The 16200-nt window shown below is 40.4% G+C and overlaps 2 protein-coding genes across 2 annotated transcripts; one reads left to right on the plus strand and one right to left on the minus strand.

Annotated features, from left to right (window-relative positions):
* Positions 1-689: 689 nt before the first annotated feature.
* Positions 690-13183, plus strand: usp4 (ubiquitin specific peptidase 4 (proto-oncogene)). The gene is made up of 22 exons (XM_030729014.1): positions 690-874; positions 2098-2225; positions 2348-2478; positions 2563-2689; positions 2784-2929; positions 3611-3672; positions 3804-3950; positions 4986-5100; positions 5203-5376; positions 5487-5645; positions 5948-6172; positions 6314-6397; positions 6543-6637; positions 6738-6920; positions 7105-7331; positions 7427-7624; positions 7724-7794; positions 7872-7987; positions 8071-8220; positions 10206-10309; positions 10732-10820; positions 10993-13183. The coding sequence occupies exons 1-22, from the start codon at positions 723-725 to the stop codon at positions 11113-11115; spliced, it is 3006 nt and encodes a 1001-aa protein (XP_030584874.1). The 5' UTR covers positions 690-722; the 3' UTR covers positions 11116-13183.
* Positions 13184-13547: 364 nt separating this feature from the next.
* On the minus strand, positions 13548-15105 carry gpx1b (glutathione peroxidase 1b). Its single transcript, XM_030729684.1, has 2 exons — positions 14803-15105; positions 13548-14218 (listed from the first exon to the last, which is right to left on the minus strand). Exons 1-2 carry the CDS (start codon positions 15016-15018, stop codon positions 13868-13870), a joined length of 567 nt encoding a protein of 188 aa, XP_030585544.1. The 5' UTR covers positions 15019-15105; the 3' UTR covers positions 13548-13867.
* Positions 15106-16200: the final 1095 nt, after the last annotated feature.

The raw sequence follows: 16200 nt of genomic DNA on the forward strand, positions 1-16200 counted from the left end.
TATGTTCTAAAAATGGAATGATGTGAGATGGAATGACAAGTACAAGGTAACTGAGACTACTGACTACAATTCAAGTTCATTGAGTGCTGCTGTGTTTTTATCCTCCTGTGTAAAATAAAGCTGTATCAATATCCAATATTTGCTGAAGGGTTTTGTATTATGAAACGAGGCTGTAATGATTCCTACATTTATTTTATATTTTCATTAATCATGGGATATTTTCCCTTTCGGTGATGGGTCTTGTTAGATGTGCATTGTTACCCCTTAACATTTCTACATACTTTTGATTAAAATATACAGTTATAAATAATTGTCCATATTTAAAGTGTTATAACTGACTTGTTGGCCAACAAATGTAGCGTCACAGTTCTATAAAAACATATTAAGTGGCCATAAAGGACTGGATTGATTAATGTAGATACAATAACGCAGAGTCATAAAGATACTTGCAAAACGGGTAATTTATTTTATATATAACCCATTCATAAATCATGTTGACCACAGTTGATTTACCAATATGCAAAGGTATTACACATAGAATCATAGAATCACTTTTTGGCAGACGATCACTTTTTTGGTACAACACCTGTTTAGTTGCGTTAATGTACCTCTCCTCGGCCGCGCGCCACGCGTAGACGAAGGAGGTCTTCAGTGAGGGCAAATTTAAAGCTCATCCCAGTGCGCTTGTTCCGGCGCGTTCACGTTACCGGCACACAGGCTGCATGATGGCCGAGGGAGGCGGACCCGAGTCGGGTAACGCGGCGGACTCAGACTCGGAGCCGGTAGCCGCACAAATACCGACCCCTTCAACCGAAAGTCAAAAACAGACTATTGGCTCGCTTTTGAAAACGACTCTGAGAAAGGGTGACGAATGGTAAGCCAAAGGCCAGCATTACCTGGTGCTTTAGCTTAGCATTAGCCGGTGACAAACAGGAAGTGCTAGCATGCTAAGCTAGTCAGCTAATGACAGCAATGCTTGTGAGCCTGAACTCGACAGTTGCTGTGCTAGTGATATTTTGGCAGGCTAACACGCTTGCTGCTAGTCAGCCAAATATTTTCTTGCTTTAAGTGCCTGTAGTAATACGCATTATAGTTGACGCAGACAAGCAAACCAGCTGGGAGTGACTCATTTGTACATGAATTATTGTGATAAGTTGAGCGGCGTTAGCAGTTGTGGTAGCTAGTGGGCTGTCAGAATAACTTAGGCCCTGGATTCGGGCATTGGTTTCCGTTTCTAGTGAAACCGGCTCGTTGTCATTTACGGGATGATGAGGAAATGGCCCCTCTTACAGGATTAATGTGAGAAGTCGTTCCTTGCTTGTCATGACATTCTGGTTTTTAAGCTGTGTGACGTTTCACTTACCCGGCGAGCCACCTGTAATAGCTAACATAGTTTCAGATCATTAAGACTGTCCAGGCCTGGGGATAATGCAGCCAGTGCATTAAGAGGCTTCACCTTAGGGACTAAACATTACAGCAGAGACATCTGAGATGGGCAGGCATCCCCGTTATCCTCATTTGCTGATAGAAATGGGTACCAAATGACCGGGTCCCTTTTATTCTTTGCAGCCGCTAGCCACAAACCTAACGTGTTTTGTATTTAAATGACTCGGCTCCTCAATTTATGATAGTTAATGGATCTCTCATCCCCTGGTACCTAATTTCCAGGAGCCTCAAACACTGTCAGCATAGCTTGGCGAAACTAATCTCAGGATAAGATCATGCACCTGTTTGTTTGACAGTTTGAGGCTCATTAATTTTTACAGTGTGGACATGAAACAGCCATGGTCCAGCTTTTTGAATTAGCATTTGAATACTTGTTACTGTGTGGATACAAGCCTATTACCCAAAGCAGACTTTTTAGATGGGATTAAGTCAAACTAGCTTGTCGTTACTATAAATGCCAAGACAGCTTGCTTTCCTCGAACGTTATACAGTACTGTAGTGCTGATTGCAGTGTCTCTTTTCTACCATACATTTTAGTATCTCTTGACTCTTTTTATGATCTGGTGAAAGAAATCCTTTGCAAGATATAAATGTTAAAGCTTTTAAGAGAAACAAGTGTCTCTTTAATTGCAGCTGACCAATTTGTTTTAGGTATCTAATAGACAGTCGGTGGTTCAAACAGTGGAAAAAGTATGTGGGGTTTGACAGCTGGGATATGTACAATGTTGGAGAACGAAGCCTCTATCCAGGACCAATTGATAACTCTGGTCTTTTCTCAGGTAAAACTGTCATTTTTTTAAAGAATCCTCTAATGTGTTAATTTTGATTTAGCTTGAACTGTATAAATTCCACATAGAAATGAAAAGAGACTTATGTTTGTTTGTTTTTTTTCCCCTTAAAGACCAGGAGACTCAGGCCCTGAAAGAGCACCTTATAGATGAGCTAGACTATGTTCTAGTTCCCACTGAGGCCTGGAATAAGCTTGTCAGCTGGTATGGCTGCCTTGAGGGTCAGAGACCTATTGTCAGGAAGGTAAGGCTGTTGAAGATATTCTTAATTTTGACTATGGACCATAGTGCAGGGACTGGGCTCCCAAATGTCTCTCTCCTTCCATAGGTCGTTGAACACGGCATGTTTGTCAAGCACTGTAAAGTGGAAGTGTATCTGCTGGAGCTGAACTTGTGTGAGAATGACAATATGGACAATGTTGTTACGCGTCATTTCAGCAAAGCTGATACTATAGGTGAGCATCCACATGTGTACTTTATGGCTTTGTGTGTGCTGAAGACAACTGGCTGATTATCCATGCTTATTTATCAAATGTTTCTCATTTTTAGATACTATAGAGAAGGAGATGAGAACACTTTTCAATATCCCATCAGAGGAAGAGACCAGGCTCTGGAACAAATACATGAGCAATACGTACGAGCAGCTGAACAAGCCAGACAGCACTGTACAGGATGCTGGTCTTTTCCAGGGACAGGTAGTGTTATTCAAATAAGATGGAGATTATCGCTTAACCACGGCTCAGTAACTGATACTCACTAATGTACATAATTCATTTACAGGCACTGAATAAAATAACACAAACACCAGAGAGCCTACTGCAATGCAGTACATTAGCACTGCAATAAAATTTGTTTATGTTATAATGTCAAGTGTTGTTGCAGAGGTCAGGTTATGATTCAGCTATGTGGTTGTTTTTTTGTTTTGTTTTTGACATTGTGCTGCAAGGACAATGTAAAGCATTACAAAGCATTTTATTTACCCTTTACTTTAATGGTTCTTGGGCTTTGTGTAGAAAAGGAAAAGATCTCTTTTTGCATTACATTGAGGTGGTAACTGATGAGTATTTGTTTGGGTCAGATAAGTGTGTGTGTGTGTGTGTGTGTTCACAATCAAGAGTAGCAACAATGAAGACATGAATTAAATTCTCCATTTATCACAGCAGTCACTGGACTTCAGATCAGTAATTGCAGCTGTAAAATGAGAAGAAAAATTACATTTCTTGGAATAAAGAAACATTAATTACTCATAAAAGTGTAGCTCTTAAACCTAACTGCAGCTAATATGTGTAGTATTCAACTCAAGCCTGAGAAGTGAAAATGCTGGCGTGAAATTCAGTCGTGCCAGACTAGCTTTCATGCAGTGCTCTTTCCCACAGGTGCTTGTGATTGAGCGCAAGAATGAGGATGGGACGTGGCCCAGACAAGCCTCACATCCCAAGTAAGCAAAGCTCTTGTTGTTCTCGTCAGTCACTGGGGAAAATTGTCTAAATTTAACGCAGTACTGCATGTTTGCTTATATATTTAGAAATGTGTGTTTTTATGAAACATGCTTTTGCTCTTACTCACTAGATCAAGTACAACCCCATCAAGGAATTTTACTACCTCTCCGAAACTCTCCTCAAACTCATCCGTAAGTATATCCCCAACAGTAACCAATGGAGACAGCAGCTGCAGCCCTGGATACACGCTGAACAACAGCACCTCATCCAGCAACAGGCAAGACATCTCCTGTGATCTTTTTTTCCATTGTTTATAAAAACTTTACCTCTCATGGATATGTACTGTAAAGCTTGTAAGGCATAGGAGGGATTTTTTTTTTTCAGTGGTTATCACACACAACCTGTAACTTGAATTGTGTGTTACTTTCTCAGTTTTTCTCTAGTTTTCCGTTAGTAGAAGGCTTATTGTATATTGAAAAGAAGAAAAACTTTCACATCATTTTTTTCATGCAGTGGTGTTTTTAAAGGCAACTGAAGGAAATTTGAATACACCTTGTTATTGCTAATGAATCAGTATATCAGTGTTTGTGTTCCCACAGACCACTATCAGAGAATGGAGTTTTTCAGACAAACACATTTTTGACTTTTACACCCTGCAAAACTAGGAATATGATATTTTGCTTTGTCCACAATGCTATTACTCTTTATCTTATACTAGACCTCCATTGTATCCCTTTAATATTTTAATCAATTTATTTATTTATTATGACTCCTCTGTGCCAGAATAATGCATAAAACATATTGAAACAAAATTTAAAGTACCCTGGAACTGGTTATCTTATATCAGTGTAATCAGGTGTTTGCATTTGCTCTTTGTGTAGTCCACTTCAACATAGAGGTATTAATTGCTTTTGATAATGTTTGTAGAAATATACAGAAAGTAAAGTAAATGAATGAAGTAAAGTAAAACAGTTTTTGTTAATTCAACCCCACTACATTTTGGAGAACAATTACAGTATATGTAAAGATGCTCATATTCTTTTGTCTGACCATATTCAGACTTTTAAAAAATGCAGATGCTATTTTTAGTGTTTTTACTGTAGATCAGAACATACCTGTCAAATTATATTTTTGAACACTGCATGCCTGAGTGTGCCAGCATTTCAAATAATTAAGAGTGTGTAGTTTGTAGGCAGTTCTTACATTATAACTGTGATGGTGGACACCTAGCACATTTGAATGCTGTGTTTTAACGTCTGTCTGTGATATTGTCTTCAGGATATAAACAGCATCACATGTTTTCTGCCAACAGATATGGGAGCTACAATTCATACAATTCCTACAACTACAGGGAGTCACAATCACAGCCTGGTTTATGTGGTCTCAGTAATTTGGGCAATACATGCTTCATGAACTCTGCTCTTCAGGTAAAGAAAGAACAAGCTTCCTTTGCAGCTTCCACTTGGAGGAAGTTGGCTTCCATATTTGTGTGCACATAATCCAATTTTTTTTTGGCCCTGTTCCTCCAGTGCCTGAGCAACGCATCTCCACTCACAGAGTACTTCCTCAATGACCAGTATGAGGCAGAGATAAACAGAGAGAATCCTCTGGGAATGAGGGGTGAGATAGCTGAGGCCTATGCAGACCTAGTAAAACAGATGTGGCTCAGCCGCAGCAGCTATGTGGCCCCACGTACCTTCAAAGTGAGTTGTATCAAATGACTTTATCTGAAGTCACTGTATACAGACTGAATACACCCAGTCAAAATCATCAGTCTTAATAAAAGTAGCAACATCCATCCTTTTCTTTTCAGACCCAGGTCGGACGCTTTGCCCCCCAGTTTTCAGGCTACCAACAGCAAGACTCTCAGGAGCTGTTGGCCTTCCTGCTGGACGGGCTCCATGAAGATCTGAATAGGGTCAAGAAGAAGCCTTATCTGGCCCTGAGGGATGCAGAGGGCCGTCCAGATGAGGTATAGTACATGTGTAGATATGACATTATTTAGTCTCAAATAGGTAAAAGTCTCAGTCTGATGTAATATGATGTTGTTGAAATGTCAGCCTTCTGTGCTATTTTTAAAATTTGTTCTACTTAAAATTTGAAACTGAATGACGGCAATTCTGTTTTACTCTGACAGCTAAACATGAAATAGGTTTTTGTTTTGAAGCTATGTGCTTTTATGATCAGTTTTATAGTAACTAGAAAGTAATATCTATTTAAAATGGTATCTAATCGAGGTCTTCTTTCTTTTCTCAACTGGTTGGTGAACTACAGATTGTTGCCAAGGAAGCCTGGACAAATCACCGTTTGCGCAATGACTCTATTATAGTCGATATTTTCCATGGCCTCTTCAAATCCACCTTAGTGTGCCCAGAGTGCTCCAAGGTGTCTGTAACCTTTGACCCATTTTGCTACCTCACATTGCCTCTGCCCATGAAGAAGGACCGTACCATGGAGGTTTTCTTGGTGCGATCAGACCCTCATTCAAGACCCACACAGGTGAGTTGGAATTAATCTTCAGTCTCACTGCTCAAGATTTGAATCAGTAACCAAACTAATACTAGATACCTACTAATAAACAATACGATTAAAAGAAGATCCTCACTGAGAACAACATTTCTTGTTTTCTGTGTCTTGCAGTATCGGGTGGTGGTTCCCAAACTGGGTACTATAACAGATCTGTGCAGCGCCTTGTCCAAACTCGGTGGAATCCCTCCAGAAAATGTCAGAATCTTATTCTTTTACACCACCAGTCTTGTTCAATTTATAATACTCTGATCTTTATATTTTCTTACTCTTGGGAAACTATATATAGTTTTTTTGTTTTTTTTTTTTTCCCCCTAAATTTGCACCTGTCTTGTCTTTGTAGATGGTGGTGGCAGATGTTTACAATCATAGATTCCATAAAATTTATAGACGGGATGATGGCCTCAACCAAATCTTGGAAAAAGATGACATCTTTGTGTAAGTTTTTGTTGTTGATCAGGTGATGATCTGAGAACTTGCTCGCTGTGGTTGTATAATGTGAGTGTAAGGTGTACATTTTTTTCAATGCTCTTTGCAGGTATGAGGTGCAGGAGGAGGACAATGAAAGGATGAACCTGCCTGTTTATTTCAGGGAGCGCCACTCAAAGCATGCTGGAAGCTCCACAAGCACCATGCTGTTTGGCCAGCCTTTACTTATCACCGTGCCCAGACATAACCTCATAGCAGACGTCCTTTATGATAAGATCCTAGAGAGGATCGGGTAAGAACCTACTGTGTGGGTAAAAAGAAATTCAGCCACATTACCAGATGCATACTATACATCTAGTATAAAGAGTTGAGTGAAAGGAAGGGGAATTTAAGTTTTATTTCAGAACATGCAGACCCTGAATTCTTATCACATTTGCTTCACTGTGTTAACTCTTGTTCCCTGTTATGTGTTGCAGACGCTATGTAAAACACTCCCAGAGCCCTTCTACTGAAAGCAGGGCATCAGCCTCAGCTACCTTATCTAGCTGCAGCCAGGCTCCTGAATGTTCTACATCTTCTACTCTCAATGCCAGCCTGGGTGGCTGTGGCAGTCCCTTATCAGATGGGGCCTCCTGTAGTGCCAGCTCCAGTAATGGCAGCAACCACTCAGGGACCTGCAATGAAACGAATGGGCTATATGATGGTAAGAAGCTGACATCAGGTCTTCATATCCAGCTGAGGAGTCTCATCATCAAGGAGCTTTCAAGATAATTTGATGTGATTTTTGTTGCTGTTCAGGCGAAGAGGAGGCCATGGACCACCAAGTGAGTCCGGAGCCAGACAATGGCCAATCTGAAGAGGAGGAAGAGGCCTCTGACTTGGAAAATGGGTCCAAAGGAGACACGACTAAGCTCTTTACTTTCAGCATAGTCAACTCTTACGGAACAGCCAACATCAGCCAGCTGCCTTGTGATGGAAATGTCCTCAAACTTAATCGTCAGTGTTAATACTTTAAACTTTCAATCGCATGGAAACTTTCCTTTTTTGAGGCTGCTTCGTGATCACACAGCTTTTCCCACATTCTCTCCTCTGCAGCACATTCCACAGTGGCCATCGACTGGGACACAGAGTCGAAGAAACTCTACTATGACGAACAGGAAGCAGAGGTCAGTTGATATTCATCAGACGGTTCTTTGTCACAGTATGCAAACACTCTTTATATTTGTGTAAATGTTGTGCTTAGGCCTATGAGAAGCATGAGAGCATGCTCCAGCCCCAAAAAAAGAAAGCCACTGTGGCTCTAAGGGAATGCATCGAGCTGTTTACAACAATGGAAACACTGGGAGAACATGACCCATGGTGAGGATTCTGCAGCCTAACTTACTTTCAGATGTTTACATTTCCCACTTTATTTTTCATCTAAATCTAATATTTTCTTGTAGGTATTGTCCAACATGCAAGAAACACCAACAGGCCACAAAAAAGTTTGACTTGTGGTCACTTCCTCGGATTTTGGTAGTTCACCTAAAGCGTTTCTCATACAATCGATGTTGGAGGGACAAGCTGGACACAGTGGTGGACTTTCCCATCAGGTATGCAGACAGGGTTTCTGATTCACCCTGCAGTGTATATAATCTGAAGTCTATGCCAGCTAGTAATAGGTGAGAGGTTGGGTACTCGTCAGACAAGTTGTCAGCCCATTAAAAGACTAACACAGACAAACAGGTATTCATGTTCATGTTCACACCTGCACACAATTTGAAAGCTAGTCACTGAATATAAAAATGGAAAATAATTTAGTTGCAATCAACAACCAGCCTCAAATCATCAAAATTAGCAGTCCAAAAGTTGTTTCTGCATTAGCACCCTCACATCTGACACTTTACATTAAGAGTCTAATGCAAAGCTTGGACCCTAATCATTTATACACATATTATAATCACGGGAAGGTCCTCAGCTGGTCTCTGGGCCATTTGGGACTTTAATGCATATTTTACCCAATTTTTCTTCTTCTCAAAAGCATTAGCAAAGCACTAGCATTATTGATTGAAAGCAAGATGCCAAGAAAAGAATACTAAAAAAAAAAAAATCCTCTACAGCCAGATTTATTTATTTATTTTTACAAAGTAGCTTTTAGTATTGTAGCTTTTGGTAGGAGAAATATAAATTACATATTGAACTGTCAGCAAGACCAATATTGCACATTTCTGTTGACTCCTGTACTTATAATTTTCAGGGAATCAGAATAAGGACAGGCTTCTGAAGTTATTTTTAGTCTGATTTGTTTTGTTCATAGATAAGAGCGATGGGCCAACCCATGATTAAGTTTGCTACATAACAGCTACCCATTCAGCTAAGGTACAAAATAAAACTTTAATACCGTACCTCCTTTGTAAAGATGATTCCTTCTTGAGTCATGTCAGATAAATTTTTATTGGCAACGGCAATCAAGACATCAACTCTCAACATAACTAAACTACGGCTTTTGTTATGTTTTGATTCAGAGCCCCCGAGCAGAACAAATGACATACTGTATGCTTTAAAAAGACTTGTTGCGTGTTAAAGAAAATTTCTGAAAATGATTACAACCACTAATTTATTTCTGTGTAAAACAAATGAAAGTTATGCCATTCATTGTTGTATAAGGAACTGAGAACATGATGGTGTTAGGTTTAGCTTTCTCTGTAGAGGGAGCTGTAGTCTGAAATTCACAGACCAAATCAGCCAGAGGTCTGAATGAGGAAATACTGATTTTACTTAGAAGTGGACTATCTTAGAGAACTTGCATGACCTCAGATAAAACAAACTTTTATGGTTTTGTGGTTTGTGTGAACTTTTGTAAGTAGTGGTGGTCATTGATCTGATTTTGCTGGTTGTTCATTAATCGAGGGATTGGCAGTTTGCTTGCCACATGGGATCCTTGGGCTAGACACAACTCAAGGTTGCTCCAGACAGACTGGCAACCTGCTGCTGTGGGTGTGTGATTGAGAAACACTGTATTTTGTTACATCTTTAATATTTTAGGTGATAAATATGTGGCAGTGGCGAAGTGGGTAGGTGTTCGCCTTGCAGCTGGAGGTTTGCTGGTTCAAGCCCCTGTCCCTGCGCTGCATTGTGTCCTTGGGCAAGACACTTAAACCACATTGCCTAACGGTAGCGCAGGTCTCTGGCTGCATGACCGCAGATGCTCGTCTCTGGATGAGTGATCTGGAACGATCATTTCGTTGTGTGCCTTGTGCGCACAATGACAATGAGTTGAATCTAACATCTAATCTAAATGCATGCAGTTTCCCAACTCTTGGTAAGCCGTTAATTTTATTTTGTTTTTTCTCGTTGGGCACAGCACAAAGTTTCCACTATGTTGTAAAAGGGAAGTTGCCTCACAGTTGTCCTAACAGCTACATATCAGTTTTGGCGCTCTGTTGAGGAAATTGATCCACCAGAAACCACAGAACAGACGGTGTTGCTGAAATCCTTTTTAAAAAAAGAAAAAAAGGCTGACTCATGCTTACTTAGGATGGCTTAAACAATACAGTACATGCAGGTTTTCACCAACTGATGGGATTTTCTTTGCCAGGGATCTCAACATGTCTGAGTTTGTGTGTGATCCAAAGGCCGGCCCCTACATCTATGACCTTATTGCTGTATCAAACCACTATGGAGGAATGGGAGGGGGTCACTGTAAGTCACCATTTATTTTATGCTATGTAAATACATTTTTTTTCTTAAGTGAAAAGCCAAAGTCAGTCCAAATCAAGATGCCACAGAGCTGCTACTGATAATGAAACCTCTCTGGTCTTTAATGCCAACTGGTTGTAACAGTTTGTTTAGTCTTTAAACATGAACACATTATGTGTCAGCAGATGGGGTGGTGAGTCAACCACTCGGCTTCGAGGACACTGCATTTGGATTAAAATTTAATAAGACAAAGAGCCTCATACGTCATTGTTCTCACTGTGCACTTACCATCAGGTTTTTTTTTTTTTTCCCTGTGTGTACTCTCGGGTCATGCTAAAACAGTGTGATAAGATTTTTATCTCTTCCTGAATCAACAAAATTCCTGAACAGTCACATGTTAACCTTATACTGTTTCTGTGTAACAGACACAGCTTATGGCAAGAATAAAGTGGATGGAAAGTGGTATTACTTTGACGACAGTAGTGTCTCATCTGCCACAGAGGATCAGATTGTGGTGAGTGTTCACTCTATCATGTATTTAGTAATCACTGCTTTTTTGGGGTTTTTTTGTTTATTTTTCAAGGGAAAGAGTGATGTTAGAGAACTGAGACTTGTTGGCGTGTTGCCTTTGGTGTCAGGTATTCCTCTTCTGGTAGTGTAACCTTACCTGTGTCCTACCATTGCAGACTAAAGCCGCCTATGTGCTGTTCTATCAGCGCAGAGATGAGGAAAGCCCCTCCAAACCTCAACCTTCAGCATCACTGGGAGGAGCCCCTGAGCCAGTTGATGACCACATGGACACAAATTGAGAAGCCCTGATGCAAAGGGGACACACACTGAAACTCATGGCAAATAGAGACACTTGGACGTGCACACAAAGCTACTATAGTGGCGGAGGATTCCACAGACTTCAAATTATTAACCCTACCTTCCCTGTATTTTTTTTTTTTCTTCTTCTTCTCATATGTCGTCAGCTAGAGCCAGCAGCATAAGAGTGAACTGCGAGACTTCCCTCCCTGCAGCGGGTGGCCTGCTGATTTCTTAGCATAGTTTACTAGACTGGAATGAAGAGGAATACAAGTGAATATAGATCCTCTCACTGGAGAAACTGAAAATTAGAAGTGCCCTCAAATATATAGATAAAAAAAGTAAAATATTTCTGTTGCCCACAAGAACAGTCAGAAATATAAAAAAAAAAAAACAAAGCCAAATGCATATATTGTTTCAACCAAAGCGATCAAAGGTATTTATGTTTGCAGGATGCTGGCATTGTGCCTCGATTTATCTCAAATATTCTTGCTGTGCTAAGGTAAATTTTTAGCAGTGTGACGTGCACACAGAACAATACATGCCACCTTTGTTGAAAGAATCCTGTTACCTTATACCACCTGTGGAACTATTTCTGAGGGGATCCTTCTGCTTCAGGCTAGTGGTGGATCTGTGCCACATCTAAACTACAGAGAGGAGAGGATGTCTCATTTCAAGGTTCCTAACATCTGGATCTTGACATGAGTTGTGGCAGAAGCTGTTTTTTTGGCCTTGCTCTGGTTCAGCCATGACTGTTTTTTTTTTGTTTTTTTTTTTTCTTTCTTTCTTTTTTTGGTGGGGGGGTGGGGGTGGCACACAGCTCGGGCACTGCTCTCAGGGCCCTAAACTTATGAGAGGAGTGTTACCCTGCTCACAATTTGTATTTTCTTTTTTGTAATCATAATGGGAAAAAAAGCGGCCTTTCAACTCCTGCAACCTGATAAAAAGGAGGCACTTTGAATTCTCCATGAGTCCATCTACCTGCTTCTGGTGAATCTAGACATGATGGAACTCTATGGTTAGGCCTTAGCATTAAGGGTTTTGGTCTGTCATACGCTTCCACATCGTTTTAATGTGTCTTTCAAGCTGCCTGATCAGACCCCTAGCTCACCTGCAACAGCTTGTCCTAATTAGTCCTGTACAATAATGCAGCTCTGTATTGAAATGGCTATGATATTTGATATCTTCCAAGCACACCAAGTGAAGCAAAATAAACTAGTATGAAAGTGGTGCTTTATTCATGAAACTTGAACTTGCTCCTTATCACGAGAAACAATCATGTTATCAGGTGGTGGTGGTTGGGGTGGAGCAGTACTTTGAGACAGTCCTTCCACTGATCTTAATACACCACTTGCTTCTAAAAGTAATCACTTGTAACCAGATTTTACATATTTTATATTAATGTAGTCCATAGACGCACAAAATGATCCACTGGAGCACATTTACAACAGGTGTCTCAAATGTGATAAAAACTGAATAAGTTCAATATCAAAAGTCTTTTAGTAGAAACCAGGTGGCAGTTAACACTTAATATAATCTAATCCCACAAGGCGTGCTCTGTGGCATAAATACTGCACCTTGTTTTGTAATGGCTTGTTAACATACGGGGCCTTCAGGTGCCATCTAGGTTTGGTCCTGGCATCATTATGTTGTTCAGACTACCTAAATATAATCATTTATGCCTAAGACTAGAAAAGCTTTATGTCTGTAATCTAGATAATATATAATTGAAAACTGTTCAGCAGCAGCAAACCCCACCCCACCCCAAAGTTGTCAGTTTAAGCTCAATCTGTACATAACACTATTTTAAATAGGTGTAAAAAAAAATTGTCCTCATATTTATCTTGTTGCTGATATCTACAGTTTGTTTTTAACTGAAAATATTTGAATTAAAATCACAATAAAGCCTGGAAGCCTCAACAAGGTCACTTGTTTGGACTAATTGCATGCACTGTAATGGCACACAGAAGAACCACCCATTCCTGTATTTCCAAGTGATGCAAATATGTGCTTGTACTTTGAATTCAAATGTTTTGAATCAAAGTGCAATAAAACTGAAGTTGTCTATGAGGAGCTTTCTTTTGAATAACTGCATACAATATTACTCCACACCAAAGCTCTAAGTGCTGTTGTCGTGGTGAGGAAAATTGCCTCTGGTTGCAGGTGACGCAACTTAAATTGCCTGCCAGTCATGCTGACTGTTTGCAAAAGGAAGCCTGTTCTATAATCAAGTGTAAGCACAGGAAAAGCAACACCTGGTAATCAGATGTACTGCAGCTATATGCATCACTTGCTGTCACCCATCATAACACCCCCCCCCTTCCTTTTCAGGAAAAGCGTAAGAATATTTTCAAATCTGCCAAACAAGCTTAAGTTGACAAAAATACTTATTCAAATGAAAGAAATCCAAATTATAATTGAGACAAGACGGAGAAATGTTTGCAAAAAAGATACATTTATTGGTCCTCTTTACACACATCACAGCTGTGCTTTACATGCACCCAGTGCAGCCATTAAAAGTTGTACCTTTTACATTCCATCAGATACCCTCCTCACAGTTTGGTTTTAGAGGATTCCTTCATATAGTAAAAGAGCACAACACAGCTACTGCGTACAGGAGAGCACAGTTTAAGTGCCATCTATTGAAGCTATGGAGGGAAACTCAGCGCGGTGGTGTTTCCTCCTTTATAAAGGGCTGTACACACACCGGCATAGCGCTAAGCTGCAGGACGGTTCAGCATTTAGGACGATTTGTTAATTTGTCTGGCTGAGGAGCTTCTTGATGTCTCCCTCGATGTCGATGGTGAGGAACTTTCGGCTGTAACGCTTGAACGGGACTCCGTCCGGCCCGATGAGGAACTTCTCGAAGTTCCAGGACACGTCGTTCCTGCACACCGGGCTCCAGATGATCAACTTGGGGTCGGTCATCAGGGATGTCGCATCATCGCTGGGTGTTGGGAGCTTTTCCCTCAGGAACGCAAACAAGGGATGGGCGTCCTTCCCGTTCACGTCCACCTTCTCAAAGAGCTGAAACTTGGGCTCGAAGCCGTTTCCAGGACGGACATACTTCAGCGACAGCAGGATTTCTTCGTTCTTGCAGTTCTCCTGCACGGTTGATCACACAGTTACACTCTTGACTTGTTCTTATCAGTAATAATCAGAAACTGTTCATTTCCCTGTTCCCTACGAGAAGCCTTCCTATCACTTGAACCTCACCAATAACTCTTATTAGTTCCTTATTAATAAATGAGGAGTGTGGTTATTGTTCATTCAACACCTCATAAAATATTAACCATATTAAGAATGTTATACACTGCGAAGTCGATCTGTTAGGCGTACACTCTAACAACCACAACTTCCTCTTTCCTAAAACAAAACAAAAAAAAAAAAACAAAACTGCACTGCTCACACTTCTAGCTGCATGAAGAAAAAAAAAAATCTATCAATTTAAACGTCTCTTGTAGTTACAAGCTGGAAAATATACTAAAGCTGAATCTAAACCGAGTCAGTAAATTTGGAAACAAGTTGCACAATTAAAGCCTTAAATAAAGGGGGTAAAAACTTCCTCTATTTTGATTCAGTACAAACAGTCTCTTTTATTCAAACAGTAGGAAACCTAGATTAATAACAAATACACTGATATGAATAATTATTTCTATACTGATAGCGCAGAATAACCTTATCCTCACCTGATGGCCGAACTGGTTGCAGGGTACTCCCAGGATAACAAGCCCCTCGCTGGCGTACCGCTCGTGGAGCTCGTTCATCTGGGTGTAATCCCTGACGGTCGTACCTCAGAGCGAAGCAACATTCTCAATGAGGACGACTTTGCCCTTCAGGGACGAGAAATTAAACGTCTCTCCGGTCAACAGTTTGGCCGTGAGGTCGTAAAAATTCGTAGCCATTTTTTTTTTTTTTTTTTCGTCCAGTAACCTCTCGTTTCTTTGGTATGACGAACCCCTTCTTTGCCACCAACGTTGTGCGCTCTTCTGTTTAAGTTTAGCAGCCTTATATAGTCAAAGAGCTTGTATTTCCCGTCAAGATAGTTCACACCCTGAAATCCGCGGAACGGCCTACACACCGTCTTTCAGGACAATATAAAGTAATAAAGCTATCCCACACGGTGCAGCCACAGTATCAACATTGAAGGCTCTGACAGGTGACGTGAATAACATTTAACATCCCATTACAATGCAACGTCCTGCTAGAAAACCCCTAGAAGTTCTGGCTTTCCTGTGGATGTTCCACTGGACTCCCGCAGCAGCAACACCCTGACAGCAACCTTCCCCTTCAGGGACGGCTCAAGGAACACATTAAGAGCCCAAGAAGATGATCAAGGGAGAAACCTTCTCCCAGCAACCCCGATAACCCCACAAGACACGCCTAAGGACCATGTTCCCATGGGGTCAGAGCGATTTTGATACATAAGGAGGAGGACGAACAGGGTATTAGGCTAGTGGAGAATTGGGCAGGTAGACATATTGTAACGCAGTGCATGCACCTCTGTAAAGTTTTACACTCATAATCATTTTTTGATGACATAGTTAGTAGAGTAGTATATCTTAATTTCTACTTTAACCTGCCATAGTTTTTACAAATTACATCTAAATCTTATTCTAAATCTTATAATTCTGAATAATGAATGGTATAATTCTCAATTACTATTTTAATTCTCCTTTTTTTCTCATTCCCGTCCTTCTTTGTGGAAATGCAGTGAAATATTTAATATTAGCTGTCATTATTTTCTTTAAAGTTAAACAACTACATTTATGCTAGTGATTCTTTTTTTTCCCCTATTAAATAGGAAATCGGTGTAGTGACGAAGAATCTGCTGATCTCTACAATTAAAAATATTAATAAATGCTTTCTTTGGTTATTCGGTTGTGAAAGCATTTCATTTCATGACAAGGGTGCTGTTAGCCATGTAAATCTTGAAGATGAAAGTGGATGACTTATGATTTACGCTGAACATTTGTCTCTTGCCTCTTTTCCAGTGGTGCAATAACGGTGCCGATGCAGAGCCAGGTCTACTTTGGTAGCTCTTCAGAGCCAGCATACATTTTCTGTAAAAAGTAAATCAAGTGAAT

The sequence above is a fragment of the Archocentrus centrarchus genome, chromosome 5 (genome assembly GCF_007364275.1).
Source record: "Archocentrus centrarchus isolate MPI-CPG fArcCen1 chromosome 5, fArcCen1, whole genome shotgun sequence".
NCBI classification, from domain to species: domain Eukaryota; kingdom Metazoa; phylum Chordata; class Actinopteri; order Cichliformes; family Cichlidae; genus Archocentrus; species Archocentrus centrarchus.